We start from the raw sequence: 19,954 nt of genomic DNA, 5'->3' as shown, positions 1-19,954 counted from the left end.
GCGCGATCACGCAACCGATTGGCTACACGTTGTGCTACACGAACCTCTGTGCCGACGTCTTTGTTGTTCTCCCCTCTTTTTTTTTCACCTAATATCTTTTTTCTTCGAGTGACAATACAAGGACGCAGACCGACCAGGTGCTCCGCGATTAAATATAACACCGACCGCATGCAACGGTATCCGAGAAAGTGACGGGGCTCAGTTCTCTTATCCTACAAACACCTCCACAGGGGGAAACTCGAGTAAAATGAACAATTGAGATATTTTTTTATCTCTGGCGAGTATTGCACAGTATTGGTGAGACACGTTTCAGGCTGACTTCAGAAACTCTCGGTAATGGTGTATAACGATCGATGAACAATGTTCATGGACGAATTTTAACACGCTTCGATTCGCAACCAAGCGACGATTCTCAACGCATATGTTTATGCCAGATTTTATCAGGTAAAAAATCTATTTTCTTAATCGTAAATTTTATCGGCCTAGCACGTGTCCCGTTAAATTGTCTAATTAGCATACCTAATTACAACGAATAGCCTAATGTGTCACTTGGGCAGATGATACCTGCAAGGATGCGTAGTGTAGAGTTTCCAGAACTTTTTCATTTCAAAAACGGAAATGACTTGTACTTTTGACATTAATTTTTTTCCTCAATTTTCTTCGCGTCTATTTGCAAATAAATTGATACCATACTACCGTAAGAGCTGTCAATCTTTTCCAAGGCGCGATTTCAACTCTCTGGGCAATGTTCAACCTTACAAAACATGTGTCAAACAGTCAACCAACGAATCTCTTTATTTCCGTATTTTCTATCATGTCGTCGTGTCTACGTCTTTAAACTGCAGAGTATCTGCCACAGAAATAAGTTCGTTTTTTTCTTCTTGCTATTTTCTTACTTTTGTTACAACCGAAGCACGAAAGACCGCGAATAAACCGATAATAAAAACTGTATCACAATTTCTGCACATGCGGCAGCCGACTGCGGCGCGTGTTATATATGGCGCATGCATGGAACCTAGACGACAGGGAAATTTCACCGGTACAATCTCGCTATGCCGAGGTCCCTGTATGTTCGAGAGAAAGCGAGTCGGGGACTAAGTCTCGTGTATCCGAGGTGTCCGGAAGGTAAGAACACGTCGGGATGTTGAAGGCATCGCTGCAAGTCCCCACTGCATGCAGCAGGGTCATTACAACGCTCCCTGGGACCGCGACGTCGACGGAATGGACCCGTACGTCTTCCTGCTCCTGTCCAATTGACTGATGTGTCTATACCCGCGGCACTACTTTATGCGCTGAAATACCTACTCCGCAGCTGCATCGAGTACTGCCTATTCCCCGATCGAGGATAAATCGAAATATCGTCCGCATAGCCGTAACAGTAATCGCGATTTTCCACGACGCACACTACTGATCACACCATGGGGACTTGGACTGATTTCTAGTAAGTGCAAAGTAGTCGAGCTGTATATACAGTCGGTGGTTAACGTTTAGGTTGTCTGTCGACGCGTGACATGCGAAGTTCATGGAATGTTAGGAACAAGAATAGCTAAGATAATAGTGGTGGAGAAACTCACCTGGGCATACTCGGAGCATATATCGATGGACGAGACGTAGTTGACGACATCGTCGACGGACCACCTGTTGACGGACTGACCATCGCCGCAAGGCATGTGACCGCACAATGATGGACACCTGACGGGTGGCGGTGTGCTGGTACGTTGGGCTGGTTTTGGCTTGGGCGAGACGCTTTCCGGCCTCTTAATTTCAGTCCGCTGTCTCTTACGGGGTGCGAATCCCCCGGAATTTGAGAGATCGAGAGGACTCGTCACAGCCGCGTCCCTCTTGTTAGCTCCTGGTGATCGGGACAAATGCGAAGAGGACGGGTTCAGAACTCCGATATCGAGAAAGGTGACCAAAGGCAAGTCAAGAAAAAATAGGCACTCACCCTTCAGGTAAGTCTCGAGCTCGGCTACGTTCTGCGCCGCGTTGGCGGTCCTGACCATGTGGATGAGGGCCTGCGTCGAGGACATATCGAGCATCGCTGGGAAGACTGGATTGTTGAACACTGTTTCCTGCTTCTGCTCTTTCGCGTCGTTATTCGACAGAGGTGAGGTCGTCGGGACGGTTTGTGGCTGAGGTGCGACCAGGGGTGCCATGAGGCCCACGAATGGCGCTGATCCGGCCTTGAAAGCCGGAAACCTCGGATCGAGACCGGGTGTAAACCCGTTTCTCGGGGTGCTGAAGTAGCTGAAAGAGAGAAAAAGATATTCTCGTTCACGATGTGTGCAAGGAGATACGACAGGTTTTTCCGCGATGACAGATTCCCGATGCTGCGCGTACACGGAACGCGTTTTATATCGCGTGCGGAATGCGACAGGCGAGGTGTGGACAGATATTCCAATTTTTCTAATTACCATTGCGTGATCGTTTGGCGATCATTTGAAATTCTTTGCCGGTTACAGACACGCGTTACGTGCAGTTAGGCACACATTTCATCTGTACCTACGAGTCTCTCGTACCTCGCAGCTATATCGCCTCACAGATACGATCGCGCACTGTCGAACGAATTATGAAATTATAAACCCGTGCGACACGGTTCAGCCGTGCGACGCCTAGCCGGCCAACGCGCGATATGTGTGTAATGCATGTGTACAATATTTGTACCGTGGAATTAGGCGTCACCAACTGTGCAGACCACTGATAAGATCGAGAAACCCGATTTGTCACCTCGCCTCGTCGTGTCGGTAAACGGGTATGTCGGATAATTTGAATTTTGTTTTGCTCTATTCTTTTTTCACGTGTATCTCTCAACGATATAGCTATATTATACAATCACGATTTATCGATGTATACACAAATGTGTATATATATATATATATATATATATATCAGTTTTCCCAATGTGACAAATCGTCGCAGATCTTGGCTCTAGATTAATAAAGTCTCAACGAATGAAAACGAGTATTTAAATAATTCGTAATAATTCAGCCTGTTATTACTGTTTATCCAAAGTTGAAAGACTCTCCGAACGAGTTAATGAGAGACAAAGATAATAAGAATATAACTTGTGTGTCTCGCTTACTCGTTCGGATGGGCGTTATTGTACTTCGCTGCGAGACTCCTCATGAAGTCGCTGTAGTTTCTGCCCATCATCTGCTCCATGTGCTTGAGATGGTGCGGAGGCTGGGGGCCTTCCGGTCCCCCGAGTGACGTCGCATTAGGAGGCGTACCTGGATGACTCAGCGACAGCGGGGTCACGCTCCTTGACGACGTCGAATTATTGTCGGGTGTTAGCCGCTCCGTTTTTACCTGTAATACAAAATTCAAGCCCCGTTGTCATCTACTCACGCTTGAAAGGGAAAATCAGTTGAAGAAGAAGAAAAATCGTAAGAAATAGGGACCGTGGTGGAAAATTTCAGGCGATTATTGGACACGCGTTGAACACAGCGCCATGCTTATCCGGCACATGAGATTAGACTTATTGTTCGTTGATAATCCGACGTTATCCGACAGCCGTCTACCGGTAACAGGGTAAATTCTGTCTAGATTCACTTAGAAAGACCTCAAGGTAGGTAAGCACATACATGCACGGACATAGTCAGAAGCAGGGAAATATCTCCTAGCATTAATCCTACGAACAGATTGCATCTGAGATATGGTAATGAAGGCAGCGTGTGGCGTAACAGTTGACTCCTCGCGGGCAACACCGCCGTGACACTAAGCGTCTCGCGCAAGTCTCGCTTCTTCTTATAATGCTGCTGCTGATGCTGACGCTGATGCTGACGCTGCTTCCACTCAGTGCACATACTGTCCTTTCCACAATACACATTGCAAGTCTCTCTACGTGTACAATACAAACACACTCTACAGAAAAGACAACAGAATAAACAAACAAATCGTTACTCGTCTCTCGCAGCGGTCTGACAAGGAAGGTATTCCATGTCGATCTCATGATCTTGCCGATTGGATTTATTTTTTAACGTGTCGTATTAGAGTAAAAACTATGTGACACGTTTTTTTTGTTTACCTGCCATTAAACACTTGGAGGGGGTGAAAACGACCCCTAAATATGGATACTCAACGGGGTGATTGCTTAATGCACTTGATGGATTTGAATGAAACCAACGCTGAAATGTTTTACTGATATGAATAGCCGGTAGATTCTATGAATAGCAACATTACAGCGTTGGTTTGATTCAAATCCGTCTACCACATGAAGAGATCAACCCATCGGGTGCCCATCTTTGGGGATCGTTTTCACCCCCTTAAAGTGTGTTTAATAGTAGATAAAAACAAATACGTGCCAAAAAAATTCCAAAAAAAATTAAATCAGAGAGATCGACCTAGGATACCTTCCTTGTGAGTGAGAAGCCTGTAAACCAGATTTCGAACGGCCTGTCAATAAGTCTGAAAAGTATATGAAAAGAATATTCTGGGGGTAAAAAATCTGGCACAAAAATTAATGCACGATCACCAGCCTCTGGTGGACTATCGTGGGGTTTGACTTGACCAATCCTGATGGACTTGGAGCACAGTTTTCTCACCTGAGCGGTGTCGAGTCCGTTTTGGTTCTGCCGCCTGCGACCTCGAGGCGGCCTGGGGGTTGCGGCTCCAGAAAGGTGCGCACCCTGAGGGCTGCCGCCCCGGGCGTCCCTGCCGTCCACCGCTGCGTTAGCAGCCAGGGTGTCACCGTCGTTCGTCTCCGTGTGAGTCGCTAGATCGGCCGCTTCACCGCGGTCCCCAACTCGAGTACCGCCACCCGAGGATACGGTCTCACCCGCCACCTCACCTGAAACGATAAAAAACCCTTAATTGCAGCTAATTTTACGCTGGACGCAGGATAAAGTGAGGAGGGGACAGAATCGTTCACGTTTCCAACTGCAGTCATCCGTCGCACAGCTTCGTTCAAGCTGGCTTTGAGTTTCCACATGTCAAAACCTGGTTCTGTTCATTCGTCATACTTGCATTATAATACATGAGAACAAGGAGATTGACTACCGTTGAGGAAGATGTACCGTGTACATCGCTCTGAATTCTTTGATGCTGTGTATTTCCGAAGCAGAGTTATACCGCAGTGCGGATCGTCATGCACCAGTGAAAATATGGTCGACCGTTCGACTCGAATGATTACAAACTGTAACGAATGGCCGCTGCCGTCGTCGTCGTTGAGTATCGATCTTGGTTGGCAAGAAACGACCGCTTATTGGTATCCAGAGGTCGCCTTGTGGTTAGAGTTTACGTGTATCTAATTATTGCGCCGCATATTTCGACCTTCAATGCCTTCTGTCGATCAGTCCACTTCCTGCTTATCCATGAGATTCATTCCAGAAGCGAAAAATTCCGAGAGATTCAAATACAGGGCACTTTACGGACAAAAATGCCGCGAGCTTTCTTGAATTTCTAAGGTAAAAAGAAATTCTACAGCTCTGTCTTTTCTTTTTGTTTGTCATTTCCTACAATATATCTGAGATCGATCGCGACTGAGCATAGAACTCGAATGATCCTGGTTGACAATCAGATAGCAGAAATGTCGGAGGTGCTGGATCGTAAGGAAGGTACAGCATGGACGCGTACATATGAGAATAAGTTTATTATCTACTCGAAGATAAAGATAAGCAAGGCATTCGGAGTCCGCGGTCTGAAGTTGTATAAACATCATGCCTCGGAGATGCAGAAGTCAATTAATTTTACAGTGACAATTTCTAAAGATAATTAATCGGCGAAGTACTAAGTATACGAAGTGCGCATGCTCGTATATATTGGTAAGACCGGGTGCGTGTGTACATTTCTAACGTCTAATACCGCGCACGACTCGGTTTCAACTCGTGTGTGTGTGAGTCTCTGTGCCTGCGTTTGTTTTTCAATATACGTGCGCAAAGGAATAAGATCAGAATCAAGTTCCCACCGCGGGTAATTACCGTAATTAAAATCTTGTCGGTTGTAAATTTGTCCTCCCTTCTTTCGTTCTCTACTCGCTTTTTCGTACGTACCTACACGTATCCCATGGATGCAATGCGCGTGTATAATGAACGGACGAGCGTGTACCTAAAAACCAATAAATGACAAGGAAATGTCTCCACGCGGGGGAATATGAGCCAACGAGTGGATAAAATACCACCGCATAAAATAGAACCTAATTATTCGAAGGCCTTCGTTACACGCTTTGCCGATCTTCTTGGTTTCTCGCGCGTACACGCATGCGGTAATATAGTATATTCTGAAATGAAGATATAAACCGCGCTCATTCCGCACCGCGTTTTCCGATTGACTACTACTAGGCACTTGTGAATAAGCCCTGCACCTAATTAAAAAATTCAATCCGAGAGCTTCGCTCGCTGTAATCAGATTTTCGGAGAGTATGACAGACGCTGTTACACTGCGTGTACAGTACAGGCACCTGAATACCTGTTATAAAACTAAAAAACTGCATCCTCGGCGACGCCTGAAGGCGCGCACGCTCGAAGTCTCACAAGGCAATAAACTTGCGCAGCGCGTAAAGTTGGTTTAGTGCTTTTCACTCGTTTTTTCCCATTCGTTTCTTCATTTTTCATCACTTTGCTTTCTCCTTCTTCTTATTTCACATTATATCAGGATCCAATGTCCGCAGCCGCGGTACGCGAAGAAAGAAATGAAATCGTATCTCTCTTGGATATCTCACTCACGCATTAAAATTTCAGCTTTATTTTTCACCCCGGTCAGGTGTATTTTAATACTATATACTGTTACATCGCGGATGATACTGCATGGGTGGCATGTATGAAATTTTCAGCAGTCAAAAATTCCCAAAGTATAGATTTATACGCCTGACGCAGAAAATATAAACTTGTACTGTACCCACACAATAATTTCGTAACCTAATCATCATCGCTGCACAAGTTTTCATCAGTATTTATCGTGACTGGTTAATTGTAAAAACTTCACATACCTACGTGTTCATATAACATTGAGTTATTTACTCCAAATATTATGATTGGTAGATTTTTGTATACCTAGAACTACTATGAATTGTTGATTGTCAATAAACTAAAACAAGTCTGAGAACCTGAGTTCGCCCAGAAAACTAATTACGCAAGCAAGTCTCCTCAGTGAACGCTTTTTCACTTGAATATTTCAATTGAATCAGTTATAGGGATGAACAGCGAAAATGTTTTGAAATAATTTTTTCTCTTTCCTTCTTGTCTACGTTTCAAAAACCTGTCCCGCGTAAAGCAGGTGGACTTATTTGTCATAGTTTTTTGTCACCTGTTTACTTAACTCTCTCATACTCATCCGGGAGTTCGATGTGGTTGACAACTGGCAAGTAGTTGCAGAGTAGCACTGCAAGACGACAAGATGTTTAAACTATTTACGTACAAAGTGGCTCCTCGGAACGGTGAAGAATAATTATGATTATTTCACCAGCTCTCGGATACACACGCGCGGGTAAACCAGTGAAGTCGCCGAGTGGTGCTAGGCGGGCATCCATCGGTTCTATAGTCACGTTCGCAATGAGCCCGAATATCATTTAAATAGCGTTAATAGCAGGTGCACGTTTCGGTTAAACACACCTCGTATTACCCGAACACAACTTGCGTGGGATTGTATGGTAGCTACTTCGGTATATCCGACGTCTTTCTTGTTGCGCACCACACGCGACCGCGCCTACTCAAAGATCCACTCGACGTCGTCACACTCTTTTTCATGCAGCCGGTAATCGAAACGAGAGGTATATTTTCTCCAATCAAATAAAATATAGATTTCACCAAGAAGGGAGAGAGAGAGAAATAGGAAGAGAACGAAACGAGAAGCTCGGAAAGGTTGCGAGATCGATCCACGAATGGATAAATAATCAAATTTTCTCGTTATGTAAGTTATCATCCGTACATAGATGAAAAAAATTATATGCTTCTCGTGGGGAATGCGAGGTGGCAGAAACGGATTCATTAGCCGGTACGAATTTCCATAATTGGGCAGTAATTCGGAGTCGTAAACCTTCCGAGGTTGTTAGGAACGTTTCGCCCCGGTGGACATAATCCTTGCGTAGTAAACTAACACGTGGCGTTAATTCTCTGTCTCTTTCTCTTTCTCTCTCTCTCTGTCTCTCTCTTCCTCAATCCAAATACGTGAAAATTTTTGTAACCTCTTCTAGGAACGGCTCGACAAAAATATACTAGGTGATAAAAATTTCAATCACGATGAACGATCAAGCTATTCAATGAAATTCCGTGTATGGTGAAAAAAAAAAAAAAAAAACACTTCGGTTGCAAGAAGTTCAATAAAATTGTCCCACGACTGAATGACAAGGATCAAGAAAGTTAAAGAAATGAAGAAAAATTAAACGTCACCATATCTCTTCGCATTCCATCGGACCGTGATCGGAATCGATCGAATCGCCAATCGATTTACCAAGACCTGACCAACCGTTTCAAAGTTCCGCGAGCTGACACAGCCGCCCTGATCCCTGAACAAACGCGCACTCCTCGTTCAAGGATCCTGTGCAAGGAATCCACGACAAGTGGCGCTAGGATGGGAGGATTTATGTTGGCAATAAATGGAGGGATCGGTATTACCCGTAATTCTTGGCCGCAGCGATTGCCCAGTGTTACGTGTAGCTTTGCGGTGGTTTCCCGCTTTGTATTCATCCGAAAGAGGGACAAAGGTCAGTGTCCGGTAGCCGCTCGGAATACATCCGATAATTTATGGCAGTCGTTAACGGCGCAGAATCTTCGCCGAGCAAGGCGAACTCCCCTACCTTCAGAGCCGAAACTGCACTCCGTCGGCGATCTTATCAGGTCGCGCACCTTGGCGCCTTCCTTCGCCAAAGATAACCCAACCAGCTATCTCCACCGTCTTTTCGGAGTTTGCTGGAGGCGGGAATGCAGCCCCTTCGGGCATTGTTGTTGTCGTAAAATGGCACCCCCCGCCCGCGGGTGCTGCAAGGTGTGCGTCAGATTGACCATGGTGCTCGCATGGCGATCAAGATAGCTTTGACAAATCGGAAAAATTTATGGCCGCTCGGTCAAGTCGGGTAATCACTTTGCTGTGGTGATCGTCAGAAATTGACGATGGGTCGTAGGTCATACTTTATACCGTATAAGACGATAAAATTACCGTTTTCGAACAAGGTTAACGAATACTCGGTTTGCATAAAGTTCGTTCCAGTTAGTTGACCGTTGATCCGATTCCGCTACACGATATTTATCGTCAATGAACATCTTCTATTTTTCTCATCAGCTGTCAAAGTCGACTCTTCTCTTACCGCTCATGATTTTCCCTCGCGTCAGTCCGTACATAAAATTCCTTCTATCGTTTTTGACGTTTTTTTTTTTTCTTCGAAATATAAGTATCAGAGAGCGTTGGCGTGGCAGTCGTCGTCGCACGGAAGGTTTGCCTGTCCGATCGGCGTTGGCATACACGGGAGAGATCGAGGAAAGACGCGTGGTCGAACGTAAGAGCGTGAATGGTTATCGAATGGTAGCATCGATATTTGAATAATTTTAACGAGCAGACAACCTGCACAAGCGATAACGCGTCGCTGCGCATACTGTGGTACAGGTATCGATGGCCGCGTGTTGGTCAGAGAATCCGATGACGATGACGATAATTGCCGCGTTTCGTATATATGCAGGTACCCGCGTATGAGATATACAAGGTACGAGGACACGTCGTACCCAAAATTACACCAGCAGCCGGTCAACACTCCGTCGTTTCGGTTACAAGTCACATTAAAGTTACAACGGGAACAAGTCACTCGGAAATACTCGCGCCAGCATCGACGATGTGATAAATCATTCAACTTTTCGACCCATGGTTCACAAAGTTATCCCGATGAACGAGGGGACATTCGTCTGAACGATAAATATTTGAATAAAATTCGAGTCACTTTAGTAGGATTTTTCAGTCCTTCTTGAAGCGTTTTTCGTAAATGGGCATAAAAGGCGATAATATGCGTAGCTGTATGCACATCGTGTAGACCTAAACGCGGGAAAAAAACTCGAGATAAATATATTTTTAAAATCGGTTAGCTGCTGGGGCGATTTGTGTACGGTGTGTGTGTGCGCGTGTGTAAACTAGAAATAACCGCGTAGGCTTAAGGCACGCCTTGTACGGAATCAACGATTAGGTTGGTTCGTGGTTAGAAGAAGCGGACCCTCAACGCCATAGTCCGTCAACCGTGGCAAAGCTCTTCTTTTGCTTACTCCCATCAACGCTGTTCGACATCGTCGTCCAGCTGTCTGTCGGCAGTTCATATGTAATAAGATCCGTAAAGTTGGTAATGTATTATACGTGTGTAGAGGAGGTATGTCATACGAATATAACACACGTCAGGTCGGATGTCGAAACGCATTGAATGGGACGGAATCTTGTCTTCCTTTTTACTTCCTCCATTTCTTAGATATATTGGAAAACCGAACAAATTGCAATTCCTCTTTCATCTGTCCACGTGTGCTTCTACTTCTTCTTCTTCTTCTTCTTCTTCATATTGATTTTCTTCTTTCCCCTTTTCTCCTTCGGCAGCAACGGGTCTGCGATTTGATATATTCACTCGTCGAGAGAACGAGGATAAGAAAGAAAAGAGAAAGAAGGGAGACAGTGTGTTTGCTACGGAGGATGGAGAAGAAGCGCGACTTGCGATCCAGCAGCAAGACATACCTGCACCCGGTCCGAAGCAGGGTGAGATAACAACGCGGGTAACTTGGGATCGCAATTAAACGGCACAAAAAGGTCGGCCCTTGGGGCACGCGACACGACTTGCCACTCAGCGATACTCGTTCAACTGACGTTCCTGTGATCCGCTTCGTAGTTTGCGGTCACTCCTGCCGGTGCAGCAGCTGCCGACGAGACGAGGAGATCATGCGGGGTTGATTGAACCGTGATTATAGCTTCGGGTACGCACACGGCAGCTGGTATCCAACAAACTGCAAAATTCTGGAGCTACGTAAGCTCAGTGATAATCACGCGTACCACAGAGTGGAGAATCGCAGTGTCGACGACATCGCGCCACGCGAGGATAAAAGATGTCGGATACAGGTACTCGTGTCTTTTCGGATACGAACGTTACTTGCGGTATCCGTCGCGGTCATACTCGCTGCAAATCGAGAGCCGTGGGCAACGAAATCAGAGAAATGACACCTGGGTCGTTTGTCACTGGCTCTACGTAACTCTGCAGGGCTTACGACTCGGTGTTTTTCTTATACTTACTCCGCAGCAGCACCCGGTCTCTCTGCCTGCTATCCGTCTCTCGACAGACGTGTACATACATAATACTTGATCGCAGTTAGGTATACTTGGTATACTTGAACAGGTGCGTAATATACTTACACACTGCACTATATGGCGTACATAATTCGTATATGCATATTTGCTTACGCACACGAACGAACACAGAGGCAAATGGGTGCCTGCATTAGAACACGCCGTCAACTCGTACAGATGCAGGCATGATCTACGTTTCGCATACAAATATAAGTATAACGTGGCACAACATATGCGGAGAGCCGGTGATGAGTATTACACACGGGATCCATTCCATACCGTTTTTCAGGCTGGTCAAATATTCACAGGGCAAAGCCCGCGTCGGGCAAGCAAATAACTCGACGGACTACTATAACCAGGAGTCGAAAGCTCCGACGGTTATGATATTTGCTGAACGTGTTCGGGCTAGTCCACCACCACCAGCCGTGTAGCTACCGCCGCTTCTATATGGAGTTGGTTTGTTCGTTCGTTCGTTCATTTGGTCGACTTTAACACAAGTGGGTACCTAATTAAAAAGCCGTTCAAGCACAGGTACATGTCCTGGGTACAAAAATGGCTCTATTGCGCACAGTGAAACACGCACGTTTCATCGGCTGGCGTGCAGACTTTTCAACACGGGGAAAACTTTGTGGTAGCGGAAAACGGGACCGACGAATTAATTACGTACGCGATTCCGATCAACTCCGCACGAGACTCCCTAATTCGAATTTTTTAATCGACAAGTCGACGTTTTCGAGCTCAGTCCGAATACACGGCAATCCTACCGCGTTCCTCGAGTATTATTGGCGCAATGTCGAAAAATGCGACCAGACAATCGTACCTACTTGGACCAAGACGTAAGATGACCCCTTAGGCGCAGTTCCACGGCGGTACCGAGACGACAAATGAGTTCTGCTTTGTAGCCAGTTAGTAATGGTAAGAGAAAGGTGTAGCAATCTATAAGAGGCTTACCGTTGTTAACGATAGCTGTAACACGTGAGCGATGTTAGTTGATTTTAACACGTCGTTACGAGATTTCACACCCTGGGTGTACCTTCGCGAAGAGAAGAGAAGGTTTTCTAAGGCGTCCACCAAATCGGTCCGACCAGAACGTCCGTCCATCGCCGGGGTGGTGCAGCGAGGTACGGGGCGAACAATGCTCAGGCTGTTGGTTCAATTTCTCGCACATCTATTTCCAAACAATTTTACTCGTGTGTTTTATTTCCCTTCGTATCTTTTTTTCCTTTTATTTATTATTATTATTCTTATTTTATATATTTTTTTTTATCACACGTCCGCGGCTTTCAGAAGACGCACGTGATGCAGCTCGACTGCCACCGCCGCATCATCGGGAGCGATTCAACGACGAAATTTACTTTACGATCACACCAAGCAAAGGAGGAGGTCGTGCTCAGAAGCAGAAGTAGCAGCAGCAAAAGCATACCTGCCTACCACACTGTACCGTCGGTTTTTATTTATTTATTGACGTGTTAGTTTACCGGTGCGACGTTTATACCTCCTCCTCGGTAAGAAGAAGATAAAGATGAAGAAAAAGAAGATGAGTTTCTGCAGTTTGTTCACAAAATCATCACGCCCCGCCGCCTCATCTCCTAAACCCATATTTATAGGTGCTACTTCTTCGGCGTCAGGTGAGTATACACACAGGCTCTCGACACCCGTTCGTTCCTCTTCTTTCTGCAGAGCTCTCATCCGCGGAGATTCAGCGCTGCGATACAGTTAGGCAAATAGAGGATTCGGGTTCCTAGATTTGATTCATATACTCTCCTACGGTGCGTATTATATGTAGTGCGTGCCTGTAATAGGCGTGCTACAAAAAAAATACGAGTTCTCGTAAACGGTAACAAGCTTCATACCCTTCACGTCGTATATTCGACGGCTAATTTTTCCGACTCGTCACGACTCGAGGTATCTATGTGACGAAATAGCCGAGAATCTTCCGTAAGAGCGTGCAAGGCATCTGAATAAAATCGCATACGAATACACCACGCAAGGCGTCAGCTTAAGCCGACCCACCTGAATTCGTACAATCCGGTTTCAGTTACGCACGAAGAGATTTAGGAGGTACTTTTTCTTATTCTACGTTAAATTCGCTGAATTAAATACCATATCATAGAAGCGAATACGTTGGTGAACTCTGATGCCGAAAAAAGTTTGTTCATCATCGCGGTTAATCGACGCGCAACTTCCGCCGGTTATTCTATGAAGTAAACACTTGAAAAAGAAAACAAAAAGGAATAGAGAGAAGAGGAGGAAGAAAATAGAATAAAATAAAATAAAATAAAATACAGAAATAAATAGGTGTGCGGCTAGGACGTAGCCGAATACAGTGTGATCGGAGGAACCCGAAGTAGTAGCCAGACGGTGCCGAATGGCGGTGTGGTGGGGAGCATAAATTATCCTGCACAGCCTCTTGGTAAACGAATTGACCCGCGGGGTCAAAAAAGAAGTGCTGTGTGACAGGAATAATAATTGCCGGGGAATGTGTTTTGGGTAGCATTAATTATTCCCGCGTTAAAAGCTTCTTCGGATAGATTATTATATTATATTATACATTAGTAAAGCAAAGAATGTCGCGTGTAGCCCCGACGACCCTGCATACCAACCCTGGTTTGACCTCCGAATAATTTTGAAGATAAGTATTTTCCGTTCGTCGACGAAGCATCCGTATCTTCTCGTTCTCAACAATCACGGATGTAAATCTAAACAATGAATCATTACGGGACTAGATTGCGGAGATGAAATTTTCAATCAAGGTTTAATTCCGGACGGCATAATTAACCAGTCACGATAGCGAAGACAGGGATCGCTGTTCAAAGCCACGGAAAACGTGAACGGAACGCTTTCACCGTAAGGTGCGAGTAGCCATTTACTGGATATTTAATTAGTAAGGTGATATTCTCAAATTTCTCTAAACGGACCGAGATCTTTAGCGCCACTATATGCCAGTCTCTGACAAATTATCGATCAAATAAGAATAAGAAATGGAAGAAGATAACGAGGAAGAGATTCGGAAGCCAAGATATATTCGAGTCGCTGCTTTGGCACGAACATACTTATGAGGAACCTGAGCCGGATGTATTTCCGTATCGGAGTCGCTTCCTTTCAGACGACGTCACGTCGTTTCCGATACATCCGGGGGCAACTATGCAGTCCAAGTATATCGATTCAATCCCGGAAGACCGTGCAAAGTCAATACTTTCGTAAAATTTAGTCAATTTCTTAGGGAATCTTTATTGATTCTATTCTGTGTCAATTGCCTGCCAAAAAACTATCAATAGCTTCTACATTTAGTACCGCAATTTCTTTTGTAGTTTCCATATAAACCAACCAGAAGTTTTCATCAAGAAATCGTACTTGACTTTTGATCTTGCCTCGAACCATTATATTGGACAGTACACCGTACAAAATTGAAGAAAATTCGTCCTGTTACAGGCACCAGATTGATGTCTATTTCCTGTGAACTTCCTAGTTTCGGAAACGAACAATCGTATTCGTAATTCTCAAACAATCTTTCCATCAGATGTGCGACCACATTGAAAAATGTTATACATCCAACAATGTAAATGAACAATATTGTGCTATTTTTGCGCAATACGATGCTAGTAATACCTTCCACTCGTTCGACGACCTGGTTCATTTGAATACATCGCTTTGATCGGCATACCGCAAAGCACTAAATTTTTTTTTGCCGACATTCTGCATTAATTTGTGTAAATATTTGAAATGGTGAACTGTCGTAGGTACTTACCGCTAAAAGGTCATGTGAAAAAGCGTAACCGTTATTCAGCATAATGAAAATCGAGTGCACTAGGAGCGAATGGAGTGGATAGTATCGACGACGCCGACGTCCGTAGGACCGTGGCGTTAAAATCTCTTATGCGACCGTAATGACCTTGGGTCGGCCGGGCGTGAGGCGCTCTTTAACAAAGCACGTCAGCTGTTTACAGTCGGAGATATAGCGGGAACGTGTCAGGGAACAGAGCTAAAAGAGCGAAGGTGCGACACAATGGCACGGCCACGTGATCGGCAAGTGTTTATTACTGGCGTGGCGGCGGCGCGGAGCATCGCGGTGTCAGGCGTCCAGGTAGCCGCGCCCCGAGTTTGGAGCGAAGGTCAAACGATGACGGCGACGACGACGACGACGATTCAGTGTCGCTGTCGCTGTCGCTGTCGTTTTCCTCCTCAGCCGAGTTGCTGACTCGAAAAGGGGGCCGCATTCGTGCCAGCCAATAAGCAACGCATTCCTCAAACCGATTAGCTCCCATTGTCTCGGTCGGCGTTACCTTCCATACGTTCTTAAACAATTAAGGAAGACTCTCAACCCTGCAGACTCTGGTTGAAAGATTCTAGCTTTTCGCCGACGTTCGGTGGTTCAACCTTTAATCTACGCAGCGGCAAAACTTGGGATCTTCTTTTTTTCAAATCTGTAAAACAGATCTCTATCGGACAGCAATAGCGAAGAGTTAATCAGTGGCCTCGACTCATCGCTCGATTACGGATTCAACCGGTGTGTCAATCTTACCGATTCAATACACCGCAACATTCTACTGCATGTTGCATTGGATTACTATTCACTGTTTCGTATACTTATCACTATTGATCAGTAACTGTTCACTGATTGCTATTTAGAGAATGGTGGAGTAGCTCACTAATTTAATTTGTTAAATTTCTAATTCACTCCGATTGCGAAACGACTGTTTACTATTGTGAGTGGCATAACAGTTCTAAGAAAACGTCCCTTATAATTAGATTAATTCTTTTCCAAGTCTAAATTTAAAAGCCTGATGGATTTAGGATTGATTTTTAGCGTTAATCGCACCAAACTTTAATAAAAGAACTCGTACCTACAATTCACCATTAACTTTTCGCCTCACAGACCTCATCCCCGTCCATTTCAGCACACAAAGAGCCGCTTCACGGTTACCACGGAAAAGAAACTTCCTGATACTCGACAGTTGAAAGAAATGGCTTTTGGCTTTCAGGATCGTGATCGTCCGAGCCCCCATGGTAGAGAAAATAAGAAACTGGAGAGGTTGAGAAGAAGAAGAAGAAGAAGAAGAAGAAGAAGAAGAAGCGAATTAAGAGACAGTCCTCGGGAAGCAAAGTAAGGATATTTTTTACCGGGATCTTGGATAACGGTTAGAAAAGGATGTACTAAAAACTCTGGTAATTACCGAACGAAAGTTTGGAAGATCCGCGAGCGGGAGTCACAAAGGGACGCCGTCGAGGACCTGATCCCCTGTACACTATAAGGTGGAAATAAAGAAGGAGCCGAGATGGCGGCGGCCTCTTGGCGAGCCTGAAAGAGGGACGCGGGATCCTTGACAGGGCCGGTAATTTTGGTTACCGAGTACCGGGACCGGACGACTACGCGACGTCTCAATCGTACATTCACGACATTCTCAAGAATCGTCGTAGGGCCCCAGGTGGGTACGGTGACCCCGGTTACGGCCGGAGAAAAACGGCCACGAGGTCATGCCGAGTTGCATTTCGCGAGCGCATCGGACAGATGTCGGCTCGTAAAACAGGGACGAAGCGTTGTCTTCCCATCGTAACTTCCGACTGCAGGATGGCGGCAGGTACCTGCGGCACTCGAAGACCTGCTCCGCGAAGAGAAACCGAGTATAAAAGGCACCGTTGCAGCGTGGCATGCAGCGTTGCATCTTGCACCTCGTGCGATGACGCGGCTACTCACCAAGATGGATTATTATAGTGGTTTCTTCGAGGGTTTCTTCTTATTCCTCGGTGAGAAGCGTCGTCACGGCGACAAAGGGTCGAGGCTGCCATAGGTCATCCGAAGGTCATGGTAGCCTACCCGACGCCACTGGCAGCCGGTCGACGAGTCATCTTTGCAGGTACCCACCACTAGCACATTGCCAATTGTCTGTGTCATTTCGCGTTTTGCGTCAGCTGCGCTGACGTTCCTACCGGGAGACGAATACCTTCCTAGCTGGTTCACAATCAGCGCACAGGTCACCGCGTAGCTGGTACGAGCTATCGCAAAAATTGCTTCGCCATTTTCGTAAACGAGTGAAGTGCGGTGAGTCCTACACGGCGGTAGGAACTTCCCGAATGCTCGCTCCGTGTTTTACTGGCAGCCTTTTATCGACGGTTCCAGTTCACTGGAAACAGATTATTGTGCCGTTTCTTCATCTCAGAGTCAGCCTGCGAAGACATTTGTGTAGGTAAAGGTGAGGTGAGGTGAGGTAAGGTAAGGAACGAGGCGAGACACGAAGTGAAAACACGTTTTGGGTCGCTCGGAGGACACGCGGCACCTCGACTCTCCCTTCCACCTTTGCCCTCTCCTCATATTCCACCATTCCATTAACCAGCCGCCTTCACCCTTGTACCCGCGTGGCGAAGACCGTGCGCCAAATCATTATTCATCGTGGATGTGGACAAGCTGGATGAAACTGAGGAGTTAAGAGGATTAGCAGACGACGTCGTCGCTTATTCTCTGGTCCTCCTCAGATTCTCACCACCGCCGACTACCTGACTACCTGACCAAAAATGTCGGTGACGCCTCTGGGTGACTGCATGATATTTCAAGATACTTCGCAGTCATAAATTTGCTTCTAATGACTCTCAAGTACGTCTGCATGTCACGATTTAGACAGACTGCATCAACAAGACGTGTTGAATTGTACTCGGGGCGAGGGGGAATTTTTCACTTTTTTAAACGAACAATTTAGTGTTCATACATTCTCGCAGTACGCAGCAGTCTCCGAAGAGTTGCAATATCCGACTTTTGCGCTACTACCAAGTCAAGCCTACCAAAGCTTTACGGTTTCTAACATAAAGACAGAGTAGAATTTCAAACTTATAAAGTTGAAGAATCACTCCACGTCCCTTTTGCCCAAGTGTCATGTTCCTCGATTTATCGTAATTATATATGCAAATAAGAAGAGATGAACATGACGGGTGATTAATAATATCAAAGAAGACATCTCAATTCTACTTGTGCCAAAAATCCGCTGATATATACAGTAAGTATCAAGTTATGTTAACATAGCAAAACACGGTCAGCCCATGAGATTCGATTATTTCCTTCTGCCCAAGTATTCCCTTTTTCCCCAATCTCGTCCCTTCTAGTCATCACATGGCGGCATGATTAATTACAAATTTGTTAAAAGACGTTGTGAATCGGATATACCAGCTTGTCTTCATTACGCCCGTCTTGGAACCCCGTGGAAGCACGAACAACAGCCTTCAGCTTTAGAAATTTTCCGTTTATTTTCATTCAGGGAGCGTGAGGATAGTTGGACGCGTAAACACATATGGTAGGGAAAGTGTGAAGTGATATTAATTAGCGCGCGACGTAAGCGCATGCATATACGGTGGTGGACGAGGATATTCTCAACTTTTCTGCTAGCTCAGAGGCACGGAATTATCTTACGCATGATCAGAAGGACGTGATGAGGAGATGAGAATCGTTGATGTATATGTATAAACGCTGCTGCCCCGCGTGCCGAGCCGTAGGAGAAGTGAAATGGCTGATGTATTTTTCGAGACACCCGATACACGAAAGTTACCTGGGTCGGGACCCTGAACTCCCTCTCGCGATGACCCCGGACGGTCGAAAGGTCGTCCCGAGGAATGTCGGGCTCTGATATACCGCGCTAATGAACCGTCGCGGCGCTTCCAACTCCGTTTCGGTATCCAACAGGGAAACTTATCTGCAATAGGGGCCTAACCGCCAGTTTTCGGCCCACCTTCCATTTCTCATCATTTATTTAGACCCGAGAAAAAGGCTCCCAAAACCCTCCGACTTCACAATTCAGCAGTTCAAAAGGTTTCACAAAGTATTTGGAATGCTTTCCATCCGAACAAGTGTCTCCGCTTATTATCGCTTTCAGGTAACCCAATAATAGTAATAAAAAAAAAAAAACAAACTTGGAATAACTCTAGGCGATACACTGAACTATCGTAGGATTGAACTAATTACAAATTCATCGTAAATTTTTTTTACCCTTCCCGAATAGTTGTGTAATACCTATGTGTTTTACGTGCATCGTATTTTTAGGAGGCATATAACACTGAAGTCTGCATACAAGTGAGCGTGGAAAAGTTGTTTCCGTCTTGTCGGTGGCGTGGCGCAAAAATTTCAATATAGATATGGATGTATGAGCGAGTGTGCGGCGTGGGTAATTGAATACTCGTTTCACAGTGATTCGTGCCGACCAAGGACGTTGAGGAAGTGAAGAAGACTCGGGACCTGGTGGCGCGATGTAACATGTGTTTGACGCGGCTGTCGCAAGTCGGCGACGACCTGCAGATCCTTGATAATACAGCCTGACTCGGCTTACGGCCTGCGGCGAGTCTTATCCTCGCCCCGGGCCCCGGGTCTCGACGCCGCGGTTGATCCTTCCTTTCAGCCCGACCTTTGACCCGGCCGGAGGCGCGCTTATGGCCAACGGTCTCGCTTGCGCGAGTGTCGTTAAAAATTCTCCAAGACTGCATTGCCTGGACGTCGGTATAAAATATTCGCAAAAAGGCGCGGGAGTGACGATTGGCCGAGTAATAATACGCGCTGAGTTATAGATCGTTGATCAGAGATAACCGTCTGGAGGAAGTGTTGGTGTAAAATAAGACGAGGAGAAAAACCAAATTATCAAACGGCCACACGGCATATGGTCAATTGAGCAGTTTAGGAAAAAAATAAGATGCGAGAAACGGGATATCGCGCGAGAGCGCAACATTTACTTGTAAATTGGAGAGA

General features: G+C 45.7%; 1 protein-coding gene across 2 annotated transcripts in view; it reads right to left on the bottom strand.

Moving 5' to 3' along the window:
• The window catches only part of LOC124303481 (uncharacterized), a 78,052-nt gene that overhangs the window by 34,256 nt on the left and 23,842 nt on the right, over nucleotides 1–19,954 (bottom strand). For both annotated transcript variants that reach the window (XM_046760731.1, XM_046760732.1), the window contains exons 2-5: nucleotides 4,545–4,789; nucleotides 3,083–3,309; nucleotides 1,946–2,247; nucleotides 1,575–1,852 (exon numbers count right to left, since the gene is read on the bottom strand). In XM_046760731.1, coding sequence (XP_046616687.1) covers nucleotides 1,575–1,852; nucleotides 1,946–2,247; nucleotides 3,083–3,309; nucleotides 4,545–4,789 — 1,052 coding nt within the window. The remainder of the gene's footprint in view (nucleotides 1–1,574; nucleotides 1,853–1,945; nucleotides 2,248–3,082; nucleotides 3,310–4,544; nucleotides 4,790–19,954) is intronic.

This window comes from Neodiprion virginianus, chromosome 4, assembly GCF_021901495.1.
Source record: "Neodiprion virginianus isolate iyNeoVirg1 chromosome 4, iyNeoVirg1.1, whole genome shotgun sequence".
NCBI lineage: Eukaryota > Metazoa > Arthropoda > Insecta > Hymenoptera > Diprionidae > Neodiprion > Neodiprion virginianus.
The sequence above is the reverse complement of the archived record's forward strand: the minus strand, read 5'-3'. Positions and strand labels throughout refer to the sequence as shown.